Raw genomic sequence first — 27,810 nt, 5'->3', positions numbered from 1 at the left:
GCCTCTGAGGGTTCATGTAGACTGGCAGGGGACACAAGAGTCACCCCACCTGTAAGAAGGGCCAGTAACCCTAAGCAGTACGTTAAAGGATAAGTTCACCTTTCAGAGCAGGTTACACCCATAATTGGGGTGTAATGTGTAACTTGCTCAATATTCCCCCCCCCCCCCGATTAGCCCCCCTCCCGTGACAGCAGGCGTGGATTTTCTCCCCACACCCGCTGTCACATTTTGAAAATGGCTACGCCCACACGGTCATGTTATGCATTCACAGCGATCTGTGAATATGAGAACTACAAGTACCATCATCCATTGCGGCTGACGGCTTGTAGTTCTCAATGAACTGGGAGGGTGCTGATGAACACTTGTAGTTCATTCTCAATCCCTACAGCTTGTAAACAGTCAGCAGGGCTTGTCTGCAAGAGCCTTACATTGCACATGTGATCATGGGTACAATACCTTGCAGGCTCCTGAGTGAAAAATATAATAAATGTACATTTTTTTCCTGCAAAAATATGTGCACTAATGTATTTTTTTTTTCTGAAAGGTGAACTAGGCCTTTAAAGTGTAACTAAAGGCAACATCCAAATGGTACAGTCTACCACAAGTATTAACACAGCGTTTTTTTTTTTTTTTTTTTTTTAGTCCCCCATAAAAGTTATATTATCTGTTGATCCTGTCATTTCTTTTTCCACCTCAATGAACTGACCAAGCTGTCCAGCCATAGATTTGGTGGTTGGGACAATCATTTAACGCACATCTTCACTGCATCTGAGCACCACAAATAAAGAATATTTAATTAACTTTTAATATTCAAAGCAAACTCCCCATCCATCCGTGTCTCTGCTTTATTTTGTTGAGAAATCACTTTGAAAAACACCCCAGTGGCCATCTTGACTAATGCCTCGTACACACGCAACGATTGTTGGCTGTGAATTTTCGGCCAACGTCCGATCGGCCAATTTTCGGCTTGTTAGTATGACCCGACTTTTCGGCCGAACAAAATCTGGTGTGCATGCTATAAAATTTTTGTTGGCCGTCAACATAACGGCCGATTTTCCGTCAGTCAGTACAGATTTCAGCAGACAAAAATCTGATGAGCAAGACTGGGCATGCTCGGAGAAGAAAAAACACACGGAAAGTAAACCGGCACATGACATCACTTCTGAAGTTGGTTTTTGTTGGCCGAGAAAATTTGTGTGCAGTCTAGAGCAAATTTCAACCAACACAACAACACTGGACAAAGGTCGACCGATCGGTCGGCCGATAATCGTTGTGTGTGTACAAGGCATAAGGGCAGATGATTCTATATGGCATTTACTTCCTGAAATCCATCTGTCCTTACCTCAAACATGCTTGCAGTAGAGTATGCTTAGCTGAGAAAAACCCTCCTCCCCTTCTGATGACTCCTGGGATGTATGGCATTTGCCTAGGTAAGAAACCAGGAAGTACCTAAAGAAATTAAAAAAAAGTTTAAAACCAGTGAAAATTATATCTAGTACTTTCCTATCTATTTACTAATGCCTACAGCATGAGGATTAAAAATGTTCAATGTTGATTGGGAGAGTGAAGTTCCACTTTTCTACTGACAGGGGTGTGTACAAATGGGGTAAATGTCACCCAATTGTGTGTTGGTGTACCACTGGTGCAAAGTACTGTAGGATATCCCAGAACCCTGTAAAATGCACAAATAGCAAACATATGCAATGAATTGCAGCTTCAACCTCGACATGCTCTCATGACATATATATTTTTTTTCTAGTGTAGTATACCATGCTCCTAAGCAGACCTCTAACCCCCAAGGTTAGACCTTTTAATTACTACAGACAATGAACAGTTGCCTCTAGGGACACACCCCTTTCTCGGCGGCGCGCGTGCGTCGCCGGAGATTCGCTCCCGCTGTATTCAGTCACAGCGGGAGTCGGGCCAGGGGAGGAGCAGCGGCGATCGCCGCTGCTCTTCCCCGATCGTCGGGGAATCGAGTGTGGAGATCCGCCTGCTTGTGTAAACAGAGCGGGCGGATCTCCTAAGTGACAGGCAGGGTCAGATTGCAGGGTTCAGCATAGCTGAACATGCGATCTGTCCCTGTGTCACTCAGTCACCTCCCCCCACACATGTCAGTAAGCACCAGGCATACATTAACCCCTCCCTCTCCAATAAAATTAACCCCTTCCCTGCCAGTGTCATTTTTACAGTAACAGTGCATATATATATAGCACTGATTACTGCACTAATGTCACTGGTACCCCCAAAAATGTCAGTCAAGGGTCCGATCTGTCCGCCGAAATGTCGCAGTCCCGCAAAAAAAATCGCAGATTCCCGCCATTACTCGTAAAAAAAAACACCAAAAATGACAGAAATCTTTCCCTTAGTTATTAAACACAATAACTTTTGCGCAAACCAATCAAAATACGCTTATTGTGATTTTTTTTTTTACCAAACATAGGTATAGGTAGCAGAAAACAAATTGGCCAAAAATTTAAAAAAAATTTGATTTTTAAATTTTTTTGGGGGAAATTTCATATAAAAAATTTCAAAATTTACGCTCTTTTTTTGTTTATAGCGCAAAAAGTAAAAATCGCACAGGCGATCAAATACCACCAAAGGAAAGCTCTGTTTGTGGGAAAAAAAAGGACGTACGTTTCGTTTGGGTACGGCGTCGCACGACCACGCAATTGTCAGTTAAATTCGCACAGTGCCTAATCGCAAATGGTCTGGACATAAGACAGCAAAATCCTCCAGTGGTAAAGTGGTTATGGTGGCCTACACATACAGACCCCCCCATACCACACTGCTCAATACATTTACTGGATATAATCAGGCTAATGTAAATGGTTCCCCCCTGTCCAGACTACTCCATTATCTGAATCATATGTGAGCCCAAAATGCTGTAGGACTATCGCCACACAATAGGATATGTTTTGTTTGTATTTTCTTTGTGATTGCTCATGAAAGTCGGGCTTTGTCCTCGGCACTGTAGCCTGTTGTTGTTGTCAGGTGTCCGTCTGTTTTGATAGTATGTACGTCGCCAAGCTAAGTTTCCTATGCGCCACTTTCCCTCCGTTTTATTTTTCTGTGAGAAAACTTTGCTAACAATCCCTTCCACCCTCGAGAGGGCTGTGGATTGCTTGCACTGTCAATACATCTCAAGAATCCTTTGTAGGACACAATAAACCTCCCTGTTCTTTTCTCAGGAGAGGCGGTGGAATTTCAGCCACTATTTCAAACGCAGATAATACCTTGTTTGGAGAAGAAGTTTGAAAAAAAAAAAAAAGTGGTTTAAGTTGGAGTGAATTATCACCTAGGCTGGCTGGCTGCGTGCGTGTGTTTGTGCCAGCAATACGATACTGTGGGAAAGTGTGGAGCCACCTTGGGAGATGGTGAGAAAGGGACTCATGCTCACTCATACAATGGGTTATGCTCTTTGGATTGCTTCTTAATGGGTTACCTTGACTCTTTGAGCCCATAGATGCAGTAAGATGCCTGTACTGGCATCATGGAGGTCCCATGAGGAAGAGATGTCTCAAGTGTTACTTTCCTGTCTTATAAAGGACATGGAAGAGAATAGGCTAATGTCATGCTTTTATTTAAAGTGGGGAAAGGTGGGGTGACCATATGTGAGAAAACAAGAATAGCTATGGTAAATTCTGAAAGGGCATCTGCAGCCCAAACTTTTTTTTTGGGATAGTGAGGAAGGGTTTTTTTTTTAATGCCATCTGTGGGCATAGGGAGATTACCCATGGCTTTCCCCTTTTATAATAGTGTCACGAGAGCAGGAAACAAGGAGACATTTCCTAGCGGAAAACAGACTTTTCCCTTAGTAGTGTAGGGAAGACTACAGCCCACAACAGCTTCTTTATTGCTGTGCGTTATAGATTTTTTCCTCACCGTGACAGTACTGCCAGCAATAAAAATGACTTCTTATATATTTTTTTTTTTTTCAATCTTTAAACACAACTATAAAAATAAAAAAACTTTTGTTTGGCTTTACTTAAAGCAGAGTTCCACCCAAAAATGGAACTTCCGCTTTAAGGCCCCCTGACATGACACATTTGGCATTTTTTTGGGGGGGGGGGGGGGAGCAGGTACCTAGATTTGGCAGGTAACTGCTCCCACTTGTGCTCGGACCAGCTAGGTGCTCGAGCAGAAGTTCTCCTCTCCCCCTCCCTCCCCCTCCCTCCATGCAATCTTCTGGGACACGGCACAGGTCACAGAAGATTGGCCATCCACTCAGGATGCGCAGCGCGCCCCCGGCTGTGACAAGCTGCCCACACTAGAGATGCCAGCGCCATGGGGAGAAGAAGAAGAGAGCCTTGGCTCCCGCTGGCCACATCACTGGACCGTGGGACAGGTGAGTGTGTGTTTAGTAAAAGTCAGCAGCTACACTTTTTGTAGCTGCTGACTTTTAATAAACACAAAAATGGATGGAACTCTGCTTTAACCACCTGCGGACCAGCCGGCATATATCTGGTGGCAGATCTGCAGGTTCCCGCAAATCGCTGTTCCTGTCCGATTGCCGCTGGGCACCCGCTGTCGCTCCCCGTGGAGACAGAACGGCAGTCTGCTGTAAACAAAGCAGAACATTGTTCTGTCAGCAATCAACAGAGGGCTCCTGTGTTTCTCCTATTTAGGAACACAGGTCCCTGTGTTGATTCCATAAGCTCATCCCCCTCACAGTTAGAAAACACCCCTTAGGCATACATGTTACCCTTTGATCGCCCCTGGTGTCAACCCCTTACCTGCCAGTGTCATTAGTACAGTAACAGTGCATATTTTTAGCACTGATTACTGTAGTAATGTCACTGGTCCCCCCAAAAGTGTCAAAAATGTCAGGTGTCCGATCTGTCTGCCCCGTCCGCCCCAATCCCACAAAAAATCGCTGATCGCCAACATTACTAGTAAAAAAATAAATAAAAATTATATAAATCTTTCCCCTAGTTAGTAAGCGCGATAACTTTTGCGCAAACCAATCAAAATACGCTTATTGCAATTTTTCTTACCAAAAATATGTAGCAGAATTGGCCTAAAATTATGAAAAAATGGGATTTTTAATTTTTTTTTTATTGGGAATGTTATATAGCAGAAAGTAAAAATGTGTTTTTTTTTTTTTTTCAGAATTGTCATTCTTTTTTTGTTTTATAGCGCAAAAAATATAAATCGCACAGGTGATCGAATATCACCCAAAGAAAGCTCTGTTTGTGGGAAAAAAAGGACATCAATTTTATTTGGGTACAGTGTCACACGACCGCGCAATTATCAGTTAAAGTAACGCAGTGCCGAATCGCAGAAAATAGCCTGGTCATTAAGGGGGAAATCTTACGGTCCAGAAGTGGTTGAAGTGAGGTTAACCGCTTGCCGACCGCCCACCGTGCATATACTGTGGCAAGCTGGCTCGACTGGGCGAATCGATGTATGAGTACGTCGGTTCGTGGGAGCAGTCCTGGGGGCGAGCCCCCACTAGGCAGCGGGGATCCCGATGAGTCTTCATGGGCATTTCTTCATTTTTTTTATTTCTTTCAGCTGGGGAGGGATTTTCCAGCTGATTTCCATTGGCCCCTGCCCCCATCTATAACTGGCCTTCAAAGAAAGGAGCACATGGAAGGGCAAACGCATGAAAGACGAAACCAGAGAAAATTCCCAGCTCAACTTACCAACCAGTCTGCTTATCAACCAAATTAACCTGTCCAACAGTATGCTTGAAAAACGGGTTTAGTTTGCACACATTTGCAAACGCATGCATAAGCTGCAAGGCCCCTTTACGGCATCCTGTAATACTTGCAGTCCTAACCCTACTAATTTATGAGAGTCTCCACAGTGGAAGCACATGCATTCTAATGGATATGCCTGGGCAAGAAGGGGGTGTAACTGCCCTGTATGGAAGTGGTTAACACAAATAGAGCTTTCTTTTGGTGGTATTTATTCACCACTGGGTTTTTTATTTTTTTGCGCTATAAATAAAAAGAGATAATTTTGTCTAAAAAAAAAAAAAAAAAAAAAAAAAAAGCATTTTTCTTTGTGTCAATCACACCCAGTGAGAAAATAAGTTGAGAGGGGGTGGGGCCGAGCCATGCTCTGTGTGGAGTAAAGCTCTAGAGCAAGCCTGCTCAAGTGCCCAATAGCAAAAGCTTGCAATTGCGGGCACTCAGCAGAGGGGAGGAGCTAGGACCACCGACGGAGGACCCAAAAGGAAGAGGATCAGGGCTGCTCTATGCAAAGCCATTGCGCAGAGCAGGTAAGTATAACCTTTTTTTTTTTATTTATTTTTTTTGAAAAAGTAAAAAAATGTACCTTTTAGCATCACTTTTAGACTGGCTACTTCTAAAATTGCCAGTAGTTTAGCTGTCATACTGATCCAGTAGTTTCAGCATTGGAGTCAGTAATCAGTAACAAGTATGTAGATTGGTTTTATTGTTCTTATCTTCATGCTTGTTCTCGGTTAGTGACTCAGGAAGAATTGAAGCCAGACAGCCAGATATCTGCTATTTTCAGGGCCACAGCTATGGCAGTCGCAAATTCGCTTATTGGTCCCAGAGTTCTAGAATTGTATTAGTTTGCTGTCCTAGACCAGGGTTAGAAATTGCAATACTGAAAAGACTAAACCACGAGACTCTTCTGCAGGGTGCTATGAGGGTTTTGCTTTTTCATGGTTTATTGTATTGGACCTAGGAAAGGTTTATTATGTGAAGTACTATTTATTTTTACCTTTTGCCCCTGACACAACAAACACAATACCTGTTGTAGAGGTCACAAGGACTTCAGTGATCCTTCATATCCAAAGTTTTCCCAAAAGAGTTCTTATGCCTGCTTTCACCTTATAGCACTATTACCGTCATTCACCTACACGTGCAGATTTTAGCTGGAGGTGATTGTACTGGTTTGAATGACATTGTGCTATAATAGAGTGGGATGAAAGGCTCTTTCACTTTATTCCATTTCCCAGTGTGACATTCATCAGGGTGTCCACAGACAGGCGGATCTGTCATGGAAACTGACGGGTTATCTGCCCATCTTCACTTGAATGCAGAATTGCCAAGAACCATTGCGATCCTTTGACCAATGTTACAAATCAGATCATACATAGTAAAAGGACTGTTCCTTGTCAGTAGAGCTGAAGGAACTATACTAGACGTAGAAATGTTACAGTACTTGGAGAAAATTCACTTATTGCTGGCTGTTTTGACCCAAGTGCAAATAATGCAGGAACTTTTTGCTAGGATTCCAAACACATTGATAAAATACTTTATCTCAGTGCCTACCATGCCTAGTACTGCCTGCCTTCTGTCCAGTCACATGCTTGCTCCACAGTGTGATTGGTTACCTACAAACAATAAGGTACCATATTTATTTTTAACCACTTCAGCTCCAGGAGATTTTACCCCCTTCATGACCAGGCCATTTTTGCTATTCGGCACTGCGCCACTTTAACTGGCGACTGCATGGTCATGCAGTGCTGTATGCAAACAAAATTTTATATCATTTTTTTCCTGCAAATGGAGCTTTTTTTGGTGGTATTTGATCACCGCTTTTTTTTTGCACATACATACAAAAACATAAATATATGTGTGTGTGTATATATATATATATATATATATATATATATATATATATATATATATATAATTTTTTTTTCTGTTAAAAAAAAATGTGTGTGTGTGTATGTATGTATGTATATGTGTGTGTATATATATATATATATATATATATATATATATATATTTAAACACACACACTCTGCTCAAAAAAATTTAAGGTAAACTTTGAAAACACATCATATCTCAATGGGGAAAAATATTATGCTAGATATCTATACTGATATAGACTGGGTAGTGTGTTAGGAATGAAAGGGTGCCACATCATTTGATAGAAATGAAAATGATCAACCTACAAAGGACTGAATTCAAAGATACCTCAAAAATCAAAGTGAAAAAAAAAAATGCTGCAGGCTAGTCCATTTTGCTAAAATGTCATTGCAGCAGCTCAAAATGGTAGTCAGTATGGCCCCCCACGTGCTTGTATGCATGCCTGACAACGTCGTAGCATGCTCCTAATGAGACAATGGATAGTTTCCTGGGGTATTTCTTCCCAGATCTGGACCAGGGCATCACTGAGCTACTGAACAGACTGAGGTACTTGGATGGAGTGAAACATAATGTCCCAGAGGTTTTCTATTGGATTTAGGTCAGGCAAGCATGGGGGCCATTCAGTTGTATCAATTCCTTCATTCTCTAGGAAGTGGCTGAATACTCTCGCAACATAAGGCCGGGAATTGTCGCTCACCAGGAGGAACCCAGGACCCACTGCACCAGCGTAGGGTTTGACAATGGGTCCAAGGATTCCTATTGGCAGCCAGGGTGACATTGTCTAGCCCAGGGATCCTCAAACTACGGCCCTCCAGCTGTTGCAGAACTACACATCCCATGAGGCATTGTAAAACCTTGACATTCACAGACATGACTAGGCATGATGGGAATTGTAGTTCCTGAACAACTGGAGGGCCAAAGTTTGAAGACCCCTGGTCTAGCCTGTAGAGGTCTGTGCGTTCCTCCATGGATATGCCTCCCCAGACCATCACTGAACCACCACCAAACTAGTCGTGGTGAACGATGTTATAGGCAGCATAACATTCTCCACGGCTTCTGTAGACACTTTCACATCTGTCACATGTGCTCAAGGTGAACCTGCCCTCAACTGTGAAAAGCACAGGCCGCCAGTGGTGGACCTGCCCATTCTGGTGTTCAATGGCAAATGTCAATCAAGCTCCACGGTGCCGAGCAGTTAGTACAGGATCCACTAGAGGACATCGGGCCCTCAGGCAACCCTCATGAAGTCTGTTTCCGATTGTTTGGTCAGCGACATTCACACCAGTGGCCAGCTGGAGGTAATTTTGTAGGGCTCTGGCAGTGCTCATCCTGTTCCTCCATGCGCAAAGGAGCAGATACCAGTCCTGCTAATGGGTTAAGGACCTTCTTCGGCCCTGTCCAGCTCTCCTAGAGTAACTGCCTGTCTTCTGGAATCTCCTCCATGCTCTTAAGACTGTGCTGGGAGACACAGCATACCCTCTGGCAATGGCACATATTGGTGTGCCATTCTGGAGGAGTTGGACTGCCTGTGCAACCTCTATAGGGTTCAGGTATCACCTCATGCGATCAGTAGTGACACTGACCCTAGCCAAATGCAAAACTAGTGAAAAACAGTCAGAATAAATGAGTAGGGAAAAAAAAATTTCAGTGTCTTCCACCTGTAAAACCATTCCTGTTTTGAAGGTTGTCTCATTGTTGCCCATCCAGTGCTCCTGTTGTTAATTTCATTAACACCAAAGCAGCTGAAGCTTATTAACAACCTCCTCTGCTATTTAACTGACCAGATCAATATATCCCAGGAGTTAAACTGACTTGATGCTGTACTCTGGGGGAAAAAAAAGTTTTCCTTTAATTTTTTGAGCAATGTGTGTATGTGTATATATATATATATATATATATATATATATATAATATAATATTTAATATTACATTTTTACAATAAGGCTACAATGTTTGGTAAAAAAAAAAAAAGTGTATATTGATTAGTTTACGTGAAAGTTATAGTGTCTACAAACTTTAAGATATATACTGGAATTTTTTTCTTTTTATACTAGTAATGGCCGGTAATCAGTGACTTATAGCGGGACAGGAGGCAATCTGACACTTTGTGGGAGCTGGCTAACTGCCACTGACCTCTCCAGTGACACTAACAGTGATCAGTGCTAATATACACTGCCACTGTACTAATGACACTGGCTTGGAAGGGTTAACATCTGGGGCAATCAAAGGGTTAAATGTGTACCTAATAATTTTAACCATGTGTAATGTGTGCTGATTTACTATGCAATGTGCTGGTTTTTATCCCCTGCTTTGCAGGGAAACAAACACCGGTACGTCGCCACTGTCAGGAGACAGCTTTGTGTATGTAAACAACACACTCATTCCGACGATCAGAGGTTCCCAGACATAAATCATTGGGCAGGAACCTGTGATCAATGTGCTAGAGCCAGTGACCGCATGCGCCCCCTACCCGAAAATGCAGAGTCACATACATATACTTGATTCTGTGCAGCTGGCCCACACTGTAGCAGAAAAACTACATTGTGCGGTCGGCAAGTGGTTAATTACAGTACTGTGCGAATGTTTTGTGCAGATGTGAGGAAATGCTGTAAAGTAAGAATGCTTTCAAAAAGTGATCAAACAGAAGAAAAATGTACATCAAATCACTATTTGGTGTAACTACCCTTTGGCTTCAAACCAGCATCAATTCTTCTAGGTACGCTTGCACACAGTTACAGGATTTTGGCAGGTAGATTGTTCCAGGCATCTTGGAGAACTAACCACAGATCTTCTGTGGATGTAGACTACCTCAGATCCTCCTTTCTCTTCATGTAATCCCCGACAGAATCCATGATGTGGAGATCAGGGCTCTGTGGGGGCCAAACCATCACTTCCAGGACTTCTTGTTCTTCTTTTGGTTGTATGTTTTGAGGTGGTTGTCCTGCTGCAGAATAAATTTGGTGCCAGTCACACGCCTCCCTAATAGTATGGCATGATGGATAAGTATCTGCCTGTATTTCTCCACAGTGAGGACACCATTGATCAGGCAAAGTTGAATGTAGACACAGTAGTTGGCCAAGGAAACCTAATGCAGCAGATGAAGACACATCATGCTAGCTCCTCTTCCACATCGAAAGATGTCCAGCAGTGACATCCACACAGAACTGGCGGAAACCAGTGGGACCCTGGTATACCCATCTACTGCCCAGAGAAGTCTGGCCAGAAGTGGTCTTCATGGAAGAATTGGAGCCAAAAAGCCATACCTCGGATGTGGAAACAAAGCTAAGCGACTCAAATATGCACAAAAACATAGAAACTGGGTTCAGAAAAATGTCAGCAAATGCTCTGGACTTAGTCAAAATTTTGAAATGTTTGGCTGTAGCAGGAGGCAGTTTGTTTGCCCAAGGGCTGAAGAGTGGTACAATAATGAGTGCCTGCAGGCAACAGTGAAGCATGGCGAAGGTTCCTTGCAAGTTTTGGTCTGCATTTTTGCAAATGTAGTTGGACATTTGGTCAGGATCAGTGGTTTCCTCAATGCTGAGAAATACAAGCAGAAGTACAGGCAGATACTTATCCATCTTGCCATGCCATCAGGGAGGCATGTGATTGTCCCCAAATGTATTCTGCTGCAGGACAATGACCCCAAACATGCACCCCCTGATCTATCTTCAGTGAAACAAGGAGTCCTGGAAGTGATGATTTGGCCCTGGTCTCAACATCGAGTCTGTCTGGGACTACATGAAGAGACAGAAGGATTTCAGGCAGCCTACCTCCACAGAAGAAACAAAAATAGTGATGCTAAGCACACCCTGCTCCTGCGCTCAGAACCTGGTCCTAAGGCTGCCTCTATCACGGAACTCGCACTTGGCATCCACTATGGCTAAGCTTTGCTGCCCTCTACGACCGGGGTGGTCAACCAGGCTCTGAGGAAGAGGCACGGCCTCGAAACGCGTCAGCCCTTCGTCTTTATGAGACATTGGACTCATTTAAAGATGCTTCTCTATGGAATTGAAATGCTTGACTTTTACGCATGTTTGTGAGTAGCTGATTTTAATTTTACTATTAAAAATCCCGCTGAGGATAATGCGCTAGGCTGGTGCGCCCCTTTCTTTGTTTTCTATTTACCTCCACAGAAGATCTGTGGTTAGCTCTCTCTTCCTCTAGCTGTCCAGTGGCTACCTGCAAATTGTAATCCTTTCACCAGCACTGGACCACAAATTTATTGGTGGCTAAACACCATGGATATATTAATGAAAACATCGCCAGCTTTAAAGCTTCCACCTTTGTAAATGCAGAACAGGCTGAGTTGTGTTAAGGATTAGCGCTTTGGTGCCAGGGTATGATGACAGGTTTATGTATGATTACCATGCCTACAGCAACCTATCATTTATGTTTCCCTCTGAACGCCTGTGATGGGAGCCTGTATAAGCAGCATCCACATTTCCGCTGCTTGCTCTTTCTCCCTATTGATCTCCCGTCCACAAATGTTTTAGCTGCAGGCAACATCTGTCATAAAGGGCAGTGTTTATACCCCACATTACCTGACAGACATGTCAAATGCCTTTCATGAGCACCATTTTCAGGATATCTTTATATGCAGGTGCGACAAGGCTGTTGAAGAATTTCTTTAATAAATTGGATTAGGTGTGATTAAAGTATCTGAGGGTTTGTGTTCAAATTACAAGGAGCAGCAGTTAGAGCCTGTGACACTGGTATCACACGGTAATTGCCTGTTCTTTTCATTGAAAATAATCTTCCCTGCAGGCATACACAGACAGCCGAACAACTTTCACCACCATTGTTCCATGTTTTGCTGTTGTTACAGCAGTTTGGGGAGTTTTTTTTTTTTTTCCTGGGGGGGGGGGGTGAGCCATAAAACCACACTCATTATGTTTGGATCACGTCCAGCTAACTGTATAGAATGGGATTGAGCTCCTTTAAGTAGTTACATAGTATAACCCCTTTAGAACTTTAATAAATCCCAATCTTTTCTGCAAAAATAAAAACAAAAATGTATTTGTGTGCACATGCCTCACATTCTGCTATGAGCAGGGTGCTTTCATAACTCCTGGTCCGAACAAGGAAATGGAAAAAGTCACCCTTCTCCTGATGCCCAGCTGGCAGCCCAGAGGCTACATGGGGCCCCTTGGCTCTGACAACCCACTCAGGCCAGTAAAGTAAAAATATTCTATAGTCTGGTTTCTCTAAAGACATTTAATTTGTGCCATCATACTTTTTCTTTTGCCTTTTTAATGGTTTTTATTTTATCTCAACTTTTATAATGGATCTTGCTGAAAGAAAAATCAACCTTTGGCATAAGCAATTTTCTGTAGACATTTTTGGTAATGTCCAGGGCAGTGGCGGCACTAGGCTTGGTGTCACCTGGTGCAGTAAAACGCGGTGTCTTAGGGATGCAATTCTTATTCTTGCTATATACTGCCTTTACCAGAACATAAAAAAGCGAAAACAACATTTTATAGTCCAAGGGCTCTTTCAGACGGCCGTTCCGCTGTTCTTATCCGCTGCGGGACTTTTTAATTTCACGGAGCGGATGACACTTGTGTCATCCGCTCCGTGTGTCCGCATATCATCCCATCCGTTTGCGGATGATATGCGGACATAATGTAAGTCTATGGGCATTGCGGATGTCAGCGGATGACACCGCTGACATCCGATTTTCCTTCCTTTCCGTTTTTTGGACGGAGGAAAAATAGGGTTCTGTTCTGTTCCAAAAAACGGAACAGAACTGAAAGGAAGAAAATCGGATGTCAGTGGATGGTATTCCGCTGACATCCGCAATGCCATTGACTTACATTATGTCCGCAAATCATCCGCAAAAAAAAGGATGATTTGCGGACAAGCGGAGCGGCCGTGTGAAAGAGCCCCAACTGAACTTTTAGTTCATTTCAGGTGTATCACAATACGTTATTTATTTATTTATTTATTTTTTTAAGGAGCAACCAGAGCTAGAGTAAGAAAGCCTTTCTCCTGCCAAAGGTTGAGGGCCCAGAAAAGGCAAATACTGAGATAAAGGAGTAGGATATAGAGTCCAGTAAAGGTGTGGTGTCCACACTAAACAGGGTAAAACATCACAATGAAAAAGAAAAAGAGCTTAACACGAAAGCAAAAGTGTATTGCCACAGAGTGACGTCACCTGTGTAAAAGGAGGACAATCACAATCCATGGAAGTTTCCATGTGCATGGCAGTAAACCTGCAGAGCGAATCAGCCTTTTGCTGGTAGGATGAGAAACTTCAGAGCTCAGGGACACCAAAGCCGGAGTCTGGAAAGCTGAGGTTTGGGAATATTGAGCTTTACAGGCTTTTGGTGATCCTTGGGCCAAAGGAAGCAGTGAAGAGGCTTGAGAAGGAGGTTCCTGACCAGAGGCTTGTGAAGAGGCCAAGTGTGTTAGCAATTGGAGGTCGAGCTCTCTAAAGCGGGGTCGAGCTCTCTAAAGCGGGCACAGAGATTTTCTGATTTTTGAAGCTGATAAGACTTGCCTTCATGGCTGAAGTTTTTAAAAAATATATATTTTTAAAGTAGGTTTCAAAAGTTAAGTATAATACAGAGCCTATTGGACATACCCAGACTTGTAAAAAAAAAAACAACATCGAACAAAAAAAAAAAAAGAAAACTAAACACAAAAAAGTTCACTCGGACCACAGAAATGTATTGAAATTGCAGTGAGTTTATACCTGAAATCAGGGCTTAGGGACAAAGGAGGATGATAAACAAAGCACCTTTCCAGGTGTAATCACCTAGCCGAGTACTATATCACAAGAACAAAAACACAGCATACCATTTATCTGGAACACATTAATTACACTGGTATTACATGTTAATCAGGCATATTAGAATCTAAATTCGTAGACGGGGATTCTACTCAAATATCCCACACTATGTGGAACTTTGTGATGCAGCCACGAGAAATCCAAAAGATTAGCGGGGGAGGCTTTTCACCTGGCTTTACGGACATAGGAAAGTATTAAACCCCAAAAAATTCTGGAAGCCCTACGATGGTCTAGAGGGTCTGCTAATTGCAACAGACACACCTCAGTCTTAAGGGGCACCTAAATGGTGGTGACAGAGAGAATGAATGAAGTCACGACCATCCAGAAGATCTGAATTTGGGGACACTTCAAGAAGACATGGGGGTAAGGTAGACTCTATGCAGGATCTTAAAATGGGTGAGTTTTTCCCTGGTGGACACCAATTGTGAAAAGGAGCATTCCCACATTTCCTCCCAATCTTTCTCATCTGACTCAGGAAAGTCAACAAGCCGCTTAGTGAGGGACTCAAGTCCAGTATAAATTGATGGTAGTAACTCTTTAATAATTGGTGGAAGGAGGTTTGACCTTGGACTCATCCCTGCGCACGTTTTCCAGAACTGAGGTGTAGAGAACAACTGGTTGGTTATCAAATTGAGTATTAAAGGCAAGCCTGAGCTGTAAATATCTAAACAGATATGAGTTGGGTAAACCATGCTGGTTTTTCAACCTAGCAAAGGTCTGCTACTGCCCCCCTCGCCCAGATATATGGGCCAGGGATTGACATAAATTCTGACAGCCCAGGATTAAACCGTAATGGGGTGTGCGAGGAGATATGCCCAGAAGGATTGGGGTGAGCATCCTTAACAACCGACCAAGCTTTTAACACAGCTTTCATAGTAATTGTTAGAGGAAGAGGTGTAGCTGGACCACGATGCAGAAGATTCTTCAAGGAGCCTAGGCAGGAAGCCTCTAACACCACCGTGGCGTTAGACTCATCTGTGAGTAGCCAGTTATGGGCGTGTGATAATTAAGCGGCAAGAAAGTATTTGTGGAGGTCAGGGCAGGCCAGGCCACCCTAATTCCAAGGTCATTGAAGGACTACCAGTTGGAAGCTTGGCTGACCTGAGCCCTAGAGAAAAGAGATCAAGCTAGAATTAATAAGTTGAAAACATTTCTTGGGTATCCACTCAGGGGAATGTCTAAGCACATACCCAGGTAAGAGTTTCAATTGGCCTGTAGGAGGCGCACTGAGACCAATCCTTGCCAGGTTTGGGGATGAGGACAATGTAAGCTTGGTACATGGAAGGGGGCAAGGACATATGATCTTTACAATCAAAATAAAGCTGTAGGGATCTAGGCGCAATAAAGAGGCATATGTTCTGTACCACTCTCCAGGCAAAGTGTCGAGACCTGGCATTTTACTGCTGGGAAATGGGAGAATAGCCGCCTCAATGGTGAAGTAACGTTTGAAGGGAAGCCCCATCATTATTTGATGCCCACAGCGCAAAGAATCATGAGGTAAGGATGGAGGCTATTTAAGTATGGTGTAGCGGGCTAAGTCCCTGCAGAGACCATAGGGATGACCCTGGAAAGACAACTGTGAAGAGACTCTTGCAGATTGAGAAAGCCGCTCCCACGTGCGAAAAATAGGAGTTTAATTAGGATATCCCACAGTGGGTTTTCAGGTGTCCTGCAGCCGAGGGCTCGATGAACCCAGTCCATTTCTAAGCTGTAAGCAGGGAGATCTGGTGTCAGCTCCTCAAAGAGGGCTGTGATGGAGCCTTGGAGGTCTTCAGTAGTCTCAGGGAGCCCCTTGATGTGACATTTTTTTATAGTGTTGGCTCTGTTTTCATAGTCTTCTAGCTGATCCCTGAGGGAGAACAGCTTGTTCTGGGCATGTTCCAGGTCTTGTTCTTGGCCATCTAGATCCATAGTAGCCTACTCCATATGCCCCTATAAAGAAGCTGTGCAGTGGGCCAATTCATGGATCTTGCTGTGCAGCTCCGTTATGATGGTGGTGGAGGCTTTCCACAAGCTCTTTCCAAATAATGTCCCAAGCCTGGATGAGCATTGAATGCTGTGAGGCTTCTTGGGGATCAGAATTCGATTCTGCCTGTACTTCTAAGCAGCTCGGCCTTTGTCGAGCCAGTTGATGTGCGGGAGGACCGAGAGGCTGTGGAGTGACTGCAACAGATAATAGAGAGGTTGCATTGCTTTAGTATGTTGGGGTGCCATTCCAAATGAATAACACTAAAACTACATTGTGTGTGTTTCCACAACGTAATAGTGTGAACTTGCCCTTAGCCACCCCTAATAGTTGTAGGGCTGCAACTAACGATTATTTTCATAATCAATTAGTTGGTTGATTATTGTTTCGAATAATCAGATATTAACCTTCAAAAAGTATGGTGTATAAGTAAGTTAATATGTAAAGTTTAAAAAAAAAAAAGGCAATCTATTCCTAAATATCTATATGCAGTGGTAGATATAAATAACCAACTATATGGTTAGGGAGCAAAATCTCTAATCCACACTGAGATTAACAGACAGAAGAGATATACTGTATATACTATTAGAGGTTGAAGCTGGTAAATATCATCAGACTCCAAGATCAAATTTTTTATTCAAATAAAAATAAAATTAAAGACTGTTTTTACCTATTTTCAGACAGAACTGTAGTCTGTAATACATTATGTCGGTCAGACTCCCTTGTCATAGGCAGGTGGCTTAAAAAAAACCTACCTGCGCCTGCTGTCACTTATGCTGACCATACAAAAACAATATCTTCCTTCGAAAAAAGTTTAATTTTAAGAATGTTTGTTCAATTTTCTAATCGTTAGTGGGGTCAAATCGACGTTCGTTTTCGACCACAGTGCTGGGAAAAATTAGAAGAAGCAGAATAGAAATTGTCTTGGTCAAAGGAATTTTCAGACAGCGTATGTGGTTTTCCTTCAGAAATGACATTCATTTTAAGACTGAATCTTAAAAAGCAAGTGAAATTGTCAAATGAAGATTTTTCGTATAAATATTCTTATCCGAAAATCGATACATGTATGGCCAGCATAAGGCTCGGTTCACACCTAAACAGTTTGCTTTTGATCAGTTTCTGCAGTGCTTTTTGTGGTGCAATTTGCGTTTTGCATTTTTATATGCTTTTCTTTGGCCAATTTGTTGTTGGGCAGATAAAAATAATGCAAATCGCAGAAAAAACTCAGTACATGCTTTTCTGCAGCTTCTCCATTAAAGTCTATTGAACCAAAAAAACACGTTTTGCGTTGATAAAAGTCCTTAAACCTTTCCAAATATGCAACGGCTGAAAACAGCATAGATGGGAATGTGTCTTATAGGAAGCCATGTTAAATGAACTGTAGTACGTTTCTGCAAAAAGCACCAAAAAATGCATAGGTGTGAACCAAGCCGAAACGTTTATTAGGCACAGCATGCTTTTTTTTTGTGTCACCAGTTATAATGGGGTTAAGAAAAAAAAAAACTAAAATTAGCCCTTTATAGTACAAAAAGAGCAGATAATTACTACTATAAGGGGTTCATTTATACTGTGAAACAGTAAAAGTAATAAATATATATATATATATATATATATATATATATATATATATATATATATATATATATATATAATATAGTGTGTGTGTGTGTGTGTGTGTATATACAGAGTTGTATAAAGTACTCAAAACCCATACTTTAGTAAAAGTACAAGTGCTCGATCAAAAAGTGACTTGAGTAGAAGTACTAAAGTATTCAACATTTTTTGTACTTAAGTATTGCAAGTATTTTTTTTTTTTACATTTTGCTACTCAAGTACTGAAAGTAAAAGTACCAGTTGTTTTTAAAAAAAAAATTGCTACTTAAGTACTGAAAGTAAAAGTACAAGTACTGTGTTATGTAGCTATCAAAGAAATAGTCAAAAGTTTGAACATCATATTGTTTTTTATTATTTCAAATGATTAACCTAAAGGACAATCACAATTCCTTTGGCTGTAACTTTTTGTAAACAAAAACAGATAAAGTATGTCCCTCCCTTCCCCCTTTAAAGCATCCCTCGTTCTCTTCCCTGCATGTTTTTTTCCTCCACAGCTTATTAGTGCGCAAAATCATATATAAACCAATGTGATATACAACAATATATTCCAATAATGAAATAAAGGAAGAGTGTATGAAATCAAAGTCAATAAAAAGTCCAAAATATTGTGAATCTTCAAATATATATATATATATATATATATGACAAGATGAATATATTTTCAACGGTACAGGAATCAAACAGGTGCTATTCCAAATAATACGTGCAGACTTCCACCACAATTTTTTGAACTTCATGAAACCTGCCATCTACTGTTCTGGCAGTGGTAATTTTTATGATTGTAACGAGTAACTATGCAGCACAAAAAAAAGATATCGGAGTAGAAGTATTGAAATCATCGAAAAAATGTAGTGAAGTAAAAGTGGAAGTAGGAGAAAAAAATTCTACTCCAGGAAAGTACAGATACCGCCTTTCGGTACTTAAGTACAGTAGTGAAGTAGTTCTACTTAGTTACTATACATCTCTGTATATGTGTGTATATATATATATATATATATATATACAATGTGTGTGTGTGTGTATGTATATATATATATATATATATATATATATATATATATATATATATATATATATATATACAATGTGTGTGTGTATATATATATATATATATATATATATATATATATATATATATATAATGCACCTAAGTAGCATATATGGCCATTTTGACAAGGAGTCAGACATGAAGCTATATTCAGGGTGGAAGGGAGATCTAAATCTTTTTATAACTAAGTAGTACTAAAAGCTGCGGCTTTTTTTTTTTTTCATGGATATTATCATTTTAAATATAATACACAATGCTGGTAAAAGTTTACTTTAAATGTAATTGTAATGCCTTATATTACCTCCAGTCTATCGGCCTCAAGCTTCTCTGGGTTCAGATGCTGATCTTCCCTGCACAGAGTCTTCTGGGGTCCCCCATCAACCTCTTTGGCTCCTCCTGCCTTCAGAGTGCCCCAATAGCAAGCTGCGAAGCATAGTATAGAGTGCCCCAATATACTGTAGCAAGGTAAAAAAAATTCTGCCTTTAGAACCGCTCACTTCCTGCCCAGGACTACATGTCCCATGAGGCATTGTTCCTCACACATTCACAAGTTCTCAGGCACTTACTGACATGTATGGATGGTGTACTGAGCTGTATGTGTGCTTCAATGTATTTCCTGATATGTAAACAAATAATGCATTCTGTATGCAGGCCAACTAATCGGCTGACCTACTAATCGATTATGAAAATAGTTGACAACTATTTTCATAATCGATTAGTTGTCGATTAATTGATTCGTTGTTTTGGCCCTAAATAATTGCGCTGCTTTTTAGAGTTCATGGCTTATGCCTGCTGCTGAAAACCCACGGACCTACCATTATGTTGTTGGAAGAAAGCCTAGACAAACACAGGGAGAGCCATACTGATGGTGTCCCTGGAAGGAACTTGTTCCTGGACCCATTCCATTGCAAAATAAACTTGTTAACCATATCACCACTACATTGCCCATTGCTAGCCTTATGAACTCTGCACAAAATATCCCTTTGTTAAGATAAATGATAATATTATTTGGGTAAAGGGGTCCAAATACATTAGTGTGTGTTGGTACTTGCTGGATACAGTATAGCAGGAATTCCCGGATCCACACTCTGCTATAACAAGATCAAAAGTTCATTTATTTATATTTTCAAAGTCAAGTAACTTTTTTTTCTGTAAGATCAACCTAGAAGTCCTGTAAGACTCCAGGGTGTTGAATAATCCCTTAATGCACACTCTATTGCATGTTATTCCTTGTTTGTGGATCAAAAGGGAACCGCTAAGCAGCACTTTGATCCGCTCCTGCTAAAAAGTACAATCTGCTGGGAGATGTGAGCATAATTGTCATTCATGTTCCAGAATTGCGACGTACAGCAAAACAGGCCTGTTTTGATCCCTGAGCAGTGCAGGAAAATATTTTACAGTTGAGTAAGGAGATAAAAGACTGGCGTTTACCAACAGAGAAAAAATACTGCGTGTACATATTTGTGAGCAACATTTATGCCATTCAAAACTTTTTCAGATCTTAGTAATTTGTCTAGAGTCCACATCAAGAATAGGTAGGATAGGCATGTGATTATTGATTGATTACAATGTTTACATCACAGGACACCAGTTAAGTATTCAGGTACATAGTGCTATACTGTATACTATACATAGTGCTATACTGCTGCCTTCAGTGATTGGGGCAGCCCAGTATAACCACCTCCACTCCCAACATATTTAAGTTTTTTTTGCATTTTATCCTAGATTTCTCTCCATTATCTGGATGTATGTGCAATTTGAGTTTATCTCTCAGCTACCGCCATTTTTTGACTGTTTGACACTCTGTCATCCTGAAGGCCCCCATAAGGGACAACCTGCTTCTCATTCCTTTAGCTCTAGGTGGTTTACCATCAAACATTATGAACTCAAAGACAGAGTTTCCCCTTTCCTGGTCAAAGCGCACTCTACTATGTCAGTAGTGTTTCTCAGACTCACAAGGCTGATCCCACGTGATTGAAAGTGCCAAGGGGCTTACCTGGATCTAGGCTAAGTTCAGTACTGGCTCCATATGAGTCGGCAGACACTAGAGCTTCATTCTCTGTCTCTCCTGGGAAAAAGGAAGCTCCACTGGACATTTATTTTCACCTGTAAGACGATGGACTTGTGCCTCTCTCTGCTTAGTCTCTGCCGCCTCCTGGCTACCCATCTCCACCAAAAGCATGCTGGCCTTTACGATGCCCTAGAGTAGATCTTAAATCAGGGCATTGTTGCCATTGTCCCAAACGGGGAACATTTTCAAAGGTTCTACTCCAACTGTTCACTGATCCAAAAGCCAACTGGAGCATTTGTAACCTGGATTTAAAGGGCCTCAAATTTATCCTGTGGGTAATAGAATTATGCATAGAATCAACAAGATCTGTCATCGCCTCCCTAAAGCTGGGGGGTTTCCTGGCTTCTGTGAACTTAAAGAACGCTTGTCTACAAATCCTTTTTTTTTTTTTTTTCTTTCCCCTCGAAACACCAGTGCTTATTGCATTTTGATGTGGTCACTCGGTACTACCCATTTGTGGCCCTCCCCACTGACTGTCTGCTGCACCTTCGGGTTTTCACAAACCCCTGTGCTTGTCCTGCTTCACTTAAAGGGAATTTCCAATGTAAGATAACTGGACGACCACCTCCTTGGGAACAGTCTGCTCAGGCATTGTGGGCTAATGTCTCTCAGACAGTCTAAATCCTGCTGAGGTTCAGATGGATTCTGAACCTCCAGATGTCAATGCTCAAACCAAGGTTTGGAGTACCTGAGCCTCCTCCTCGATATAGTTCAGTCCAAGAGCCGTCCCTCCTCCTGCTTTTGTATAGATATGTCTTGGGTTTGATGGTAGCCTCCTTCAAGGCTGTTTTCTGTGCCCAGTTCCACTCCAGGCTATTTTAACTCAACAACAGCTCAACTTCTGGTGCAAGAAGGCTCATTTCTTGGACAGACTGATTCACCTGTTGCCGCAAACCCACTTAGCTTAGACTCTCTAGTTCAACCTTGGAGTCAGGAAAATCTTTCCTCCCCTCTGTCTTGAATAGTCCTGATGGCAGATGTCAGCCTTACCAGATAATTCTGTTGTTCCTATGCTTGCCATTACCTTGGCAAGGTGAGCCACTTTGTTGCCTGTAACTGTAAGGAGCCCTTTCTTGCCTTACATAAGGGCAAGGTGGTATTGAGGTCTAACCTAAGCGGCTCTGGGCGCTCACAGCACCAGAGTCTTCGGGTTCACAGGCTCTGGTGCTGTGAGCGCCCAGAGCCGCGATTACATCACTGCCGCATGTGCAGGTGGGAGCCTACTGTCTACAGCATGAGCTCTGAAGGTTCGACATGGTAAACCAGACCTTCAGAGCGCATGCGCTGATTACCTTATTGGCTGCATGCACTCTGAATATCTCCTAAACTGTGCAAGTTTAGGAGATATTCATAGTACCTACGGGTAAGCCTTATTATAGGCTTACCTGTAGGTACAATTAAAAAAAAAAAATACTTTTTCTCTAACCACTTGCCGACCACCTGCCGCAGCTTTACTGCGGCAGGCTGGCTCGGCTGTGCGTAACAACGTAGTACTACATCGGTCGTGCGCGTGGTCCTGGGGGGCAAGCGCTTCCGGCGTCGCACTCTCGCTCCCACTAGGCAGCGGGGATGCCAATGCACAGGGCCGGTGGCCATGATTGCCGCCGGGCACCCGCGATCGTTCCTGCTTTGCTGAGTCTAACTACTCCTCCTGTAGCAGGATCCCTAAAAAGGAGCTCCAGGCTCCCCCCCCCCCCCCAAAAAAAAAAAATTAAGTCAGAAGCTACAAATTCTGTAGCTGCTGACTTTTAATTTGGCACTTACCTGTCCAGGGATCCCGCAGTGTCCTCACCCCAGCCGATTTTTCAGTCGGCTATCGGGGTGCTGGCACCACCATCTCAGTTAAGGGAAACCGGCAGCAAAGCCTTGCGTCTTCACAGCCGGTTCCCTGCTGCTGCATTTTGTGAATGGCACGCAGTCTTCTGGGACCTGTGATGTGTCCCAGAAGGCTGCAGAGGAAGGGGGGGGGTGAACTTTGAAAAGTCAAAACCAGGTACCTGCTCCCACCCCCAAAAGGTGCCAAATGTGGGGGGGAAGAGGCAGACAAGTGGGGTTTCCCTTTTTGGGTAGAGCTCCGTCTTAAGGTTCCTGCTGTTTTCTTTGTCATTTAAAATATAAAAATCAACAGGAAGAGAGCTTGGTACAGCAAAGATGCTTTAAATTCTTGGGTGCCCGTGCCTAGCAGTATCTACTCAGACCTGCATTGTCCGTTTTGGTTAGTAAGACCCTTTAAAAACCAGAGAAATATTGGAATCACAAGGCATTTTGATAATAATTGTAGTTGTAGTACTTTAAGTAACAATCAGTGAAGGTCTTCAGTGGTTTATTTCCATACTAACAATCCCCTCTTTACTAAATCTCCTGCATGTGTCAATGTTTGTAAAAGGGCAACCCTGACACCGCATTCACACTGCAGCGGCACGACTTTGGGGGCGACCTGTGAAGTCGCGTGCAGCGTGACTTGCACGGACTTCATAAAATGAATGTCTATGCTAGTCGCTCCAGGTCACCTCGAAGTAGTACAGGAACCTTTTTCTAAGTCGGAGCGACTTGTGTCGCTCCTATTAGAACCGTTCCTGTACCACACAATAGACCACGACGGTCCGCGACTTGTCAGGCTGACCAAGTCGCCTGACAAGTCGAATTAGTGTGAATGGAGTCTGACTCTGCTGCCCATCATCTGCTTGTGTAGATTGAAGAAATTTAACATTCCATGAAGAGATACAAAGTTCTGAAAGCTAAACAGCTGATTATAGGAGTGACTAACTGAAATGCCAGTGGATTTCTGGAAGTGTTGAGGGTCAGCCCACTCAGAAGTGATATTTTCAGTTTTGGATAGAGACTAATGGGCTGAGTCACACACTGTCTGCATATAACATTCAGGGACCTAAGTGGCCAGGTTTCCCTGCCAAGCTTTATGCCTCTGCTCCCACCCACCTTGGAGTCTGCCTCTTCCCATTACAGCAGGTGTGTGCGCACCCCTTGTTTCATTCACCACAAGATAAATGAAAAATCCTTCCAAGGAAAGTAAAACCCTTTTGTATTGTAATTGCTACAACAGGTGTACAGACCGGGGAACAACTCCAGCCACCAGAGACCTCTCACCACCAGAATTTGAGACATGAGTGTCATCATCTATCAAAATCTGTGATATTGAAGTAGAATCATACAAGAATATCATTAGCAGAGAAAGTAACCCTCCTGTATGGCTAACCTTATCACGTCATTAGATCAAACGTTACCCCACCGTAGGCAGGCAATAGACTGTTTGAATCTCAGCCAGTTCAGCAGGAGCCGAGATTCAAACCAATTATGGACAAGCTGAATGTACAAAGTTGATCGATCATATTGGGTACAACCAGCCTTCTGGATTCACTTGCGATTATCGAAAGCAGCTGCTATAGCCGCTAGAATCACTGTCTTCTCCCGGCAAGGGGGGTAGGAGCCGTCCCTGCCGGGAGAAAACAATTGCTCAACAGGAGGGATTTCTCTGTCAAAACTTACTGTGTTGATGGGGAAATTGTTCAAATTTCTTTCCTGCAACCCATGGTTCTGACTATGGCCTGCCTTACACTGCTGCAGCTTGCCTGTTTTAGAAGAGTGATTACAGCGGGTTTGAAGCTGAGCACTACTTGTATATGCATAGATGGTGAATGGCCTGACCAGGTGTACGTTTTATTTGATCAGGTTGAAAAGATAGCCATATTGGGGAGCTTTGTGTTATAAAAACACTTTTTGGGTACTTTTTTGCAGATGTTCTATTCCGCACTTAATTTCCCATTTTAGGTGGGGGCTTCTCTGTCTGGCCCTATATTTTTGACGGTAGAGAGACTAAAGAACAATTTTTTTTTTTATATTTTTTAAATGTAACTAGTGTAAGTAGCTGGATTTTACCTTGCATCATCCTATTATAATCTCTTGCACAACACACTTATACTGTTAGAGGGAGGGGTAGAACTAGAAGCCACCAAGGCCCATTTCAAACTAGTAGACCGACTGGGTTTGCCTGTTTTTCAGGCAGACCTGAATGGACCCTCCGTTCTCCTCTATGGAGCAACGGGTGTCAACACACGTGTCCATTGATACCCAACGACCTCTTATCCTAGCCACTAAAAACAGACATATGGGGATCCATTCTGCATCCATCTGCCGGATTGGATTGGATGGCAGTCAGCAGTAAACAGCAGTCTTTTTACATCCCACCACCCATTGAGGAGAGCGGGCTGTGTCTGTGTCAGCTCTACATAAGCGGATTGGACACGGACTAGCCATCTGCTTGCCCAGTGAGGATCAGCAGACAGATTCTCTGCTGAGTAAGCAGACTCCAACAGAACCCACCCTCGTGTAGAAGAGGCCTAAGGTGGGCGCTGCCTGTAAATCGTAGACTGAGGGTGGGGAGGCGACCTGGCTGTATCGTTTACCAGCAGGAAAGAAAAGCAAGGTCCACAGGGTGACAGTGCTGTCTCGTAGGGTATGTACTTACCAAGACTACAAGGAGGGAAATACAAAATCTTTTGACAGGTAAAAGGGCTCCATTATATGTATTTTGGTGGTACATTAAGCCAGGGCTTGACAAATTTGCCTGAAATCTAGGAGCCAGCTAAAAAAGTTAGGAGCCAGTTTTTTTTTTTGTTTTTTTTTTAAACTAACAACCAAGCTTTATTTAATAAAACGGATACTAAATTTACACATAAATAGGACTAGAACCCCACTCTCCTCTATAGCGCAATTGGATGGAAACAGACTGTCGGTCTCTTTCCATCCGATGCCATCTGATCCGATCCACGGGATGGATAGAAAATAGAACCACCATCCGTCTGTTTTTGGCGGGCAGGGTCAGATGGCGGCAGATTACTGCTCCATAGAGGAGACTGAACGGTCCGATCAGGTCTGCCTGAAAAACTGACAGGCGGACCTGATCAGACAGCCCGTGTGAAAGGGGCCTTCGGCTGTGGCACGGCGATGAGGAAAAAAAAGAATTGAAAAAAAAAAAAAAAAGAAAAAAAACATTTTTTTATTTTTTTTTTAATAATTAAAAAAAAAAAAGAAAAAAAACATTTTTTTATTTTTTTTTTAATAATTAAAAAAAAAAAAGAAAAAATTATTATTTATTTTTTTTACATTTAAAAAATAAATTAATAATAATAACCACACTCCCTGTCCACTTACCTTTAAGCAAAGGTAACTGGACAGAGAGATGAAGCCTTAAAAAAATTCCCTCTCTTCTCCTCTTTGGCATTGAGAACATGCATTACTCCCGGCCACCACAAGAGGGCGTCAGTTCCCATAGCTTCTCATCTCACAAAAGAAGGCCGAAAAGCCGGGGACTAAATTTTTGGACGCCGCGGAAGTCCGTGAACTCGAAGAGGAGGTGGGGGGTGCAAAAGGGACAGGACACATCCTGCAGGGCACCCCAGGCGCCAGGTCGCTAATTCTAGTCGCAAATGCGACCTGGCGCCCGGGATTTGTCGAGGCCTGCATTAAGCCATTGGCCTGGAGTTCAATTTAAAATTGTCCATTATTCAAATGTATCCTTCTTGCAGTTTTTCTGTGTAATAATACCTGTTGATTCTCTTTTTTGTCTTTTACAGAAAATATCAAAAAGGGACTAAAGTGCGCCTGAAGCTTATTGACCTGGAGTTGACTTCGAGATTCCTAGGAGCTGTTACAGATACGACTTTGCTTGAAGCAGATGCTGTTCTATTAGGAATACTGCAGCAGAAAACCCAAGAGCAGAAATAAATAATAAAGTTATTATAAAAGTTTCCTGTTTAGTGTCTGTGGGATTGAATATCTGTAGCTGGTGAGCAATAGTTGAGCTATTTTATGTGGTCATTCAAAGCGTTAAAAGGTCACTCGACACTGATATATTTTAGTCCTGTATGATTTTCTGATGGGCTTCTTGCATATTTCGGGAACTCCATTGGTGAGATTTTTTTGTTTCTTTCCTCTACTGCCAGGTAGAATTAAAATAAAATGGCCAACTGCTGCATTTTAAGACCCCTTTCACACAGAAGCGCTTTTCAGGCGTTTTCGCGCAAAAAAAAAGCCTGAAAAGCTCACGAAAACCAGTTTCCATTAAAATAATTGAATGCTTTTACACTGGAGTGGTGGGCTGGTGGTTGGGTAAAAAAAACTCCTGCAAGCAGCATCTTTGAAACTTGTTTGGAGCACTAAAAAAAGTGTCTCAAAAGCCCCCCTTTCCATTGAAATGAATGGGAAGCGCCTCAAAAGCGCACGGAGAGCGCTTTAAAAGCGCCTCAAAATGGTTCTTTTGAGTCGCGTGGCCACCGTTAACGCCTCAAAAGCGCTTGAAAAGCACCCGTTATTTTATGGGCAGTTTTCAAGTGCCTCATTGTGGAAAGCAACCTGAGTACTGTAATGTAAAATCAAGTCTTTCAAAGGAAGCGTTCAGACCCTGCTAATGGTTGTATGTCAGATATTTGAACAAGAAAGATGGATAGAGCTGTAGAAAGTAATCTATTACAGAAAGTAAAGTGGAGATATCAAATAAGGTAGAATTGCCCTTTTAACTTTTTTATTAGTTATTTTTAAATTTTTTTTTATTTTTAATGATTATTTTAGCATAATCATTTTTGCCAGCTGAGCACTTAGAGGATTACACTGTCTATGAGGTGCACACAAGTGCAATGGAACTCCATTGGAAGCCCTTATATGTCTAGGCTTCGATTTTTCTAATTTTGCATAGCCAGTTTTTAATTTATAGGAAAATATGACAAGTTC

At 42.3% G+C, this 27,810-nt stretch overlaps 1 protein-coding gene across 1 annotated transcript in view; it reads left to right on the top strand.

Moving 5' to 3' along the window:
* The window catches only part of LOC309556826 (tumor protein D52-like), a 227,901-nt gene extending 201,070 nt beyond the window's left edge, over positions 1-26,831 (top strand). Inside the window, exon 7 of the mRNA XM_082259347.1 lies at positions 26,658-26,831. Coding sequence (XP_082115473.1) covers positions 26,658-26,808 — 151 coding nt within the window. The 3' untranslated portion in view covers positions 26,809-26,831. The remainder of the gene's footprint in view (positions 1-26,657) is intronic.
* Positions 26,832-27,810: the final 979 nt, after the last annotated feature.

This window comes from Pelophylax lessonae (assembly GCF_965119305.1).
Source record: "Pelophylax lessonae genome assembly, chromosome: 5".
Taxonomy (NCBI): domain Eukaryota; kingdom Metazoa; phylum Chordata; class Amphibia; order Anura; family Ranidae; genus Pelophylax; species Pelophylax lessonae.
This window is presented reverse-complemented; position numbering and strand designations above follow the sequence as displayed.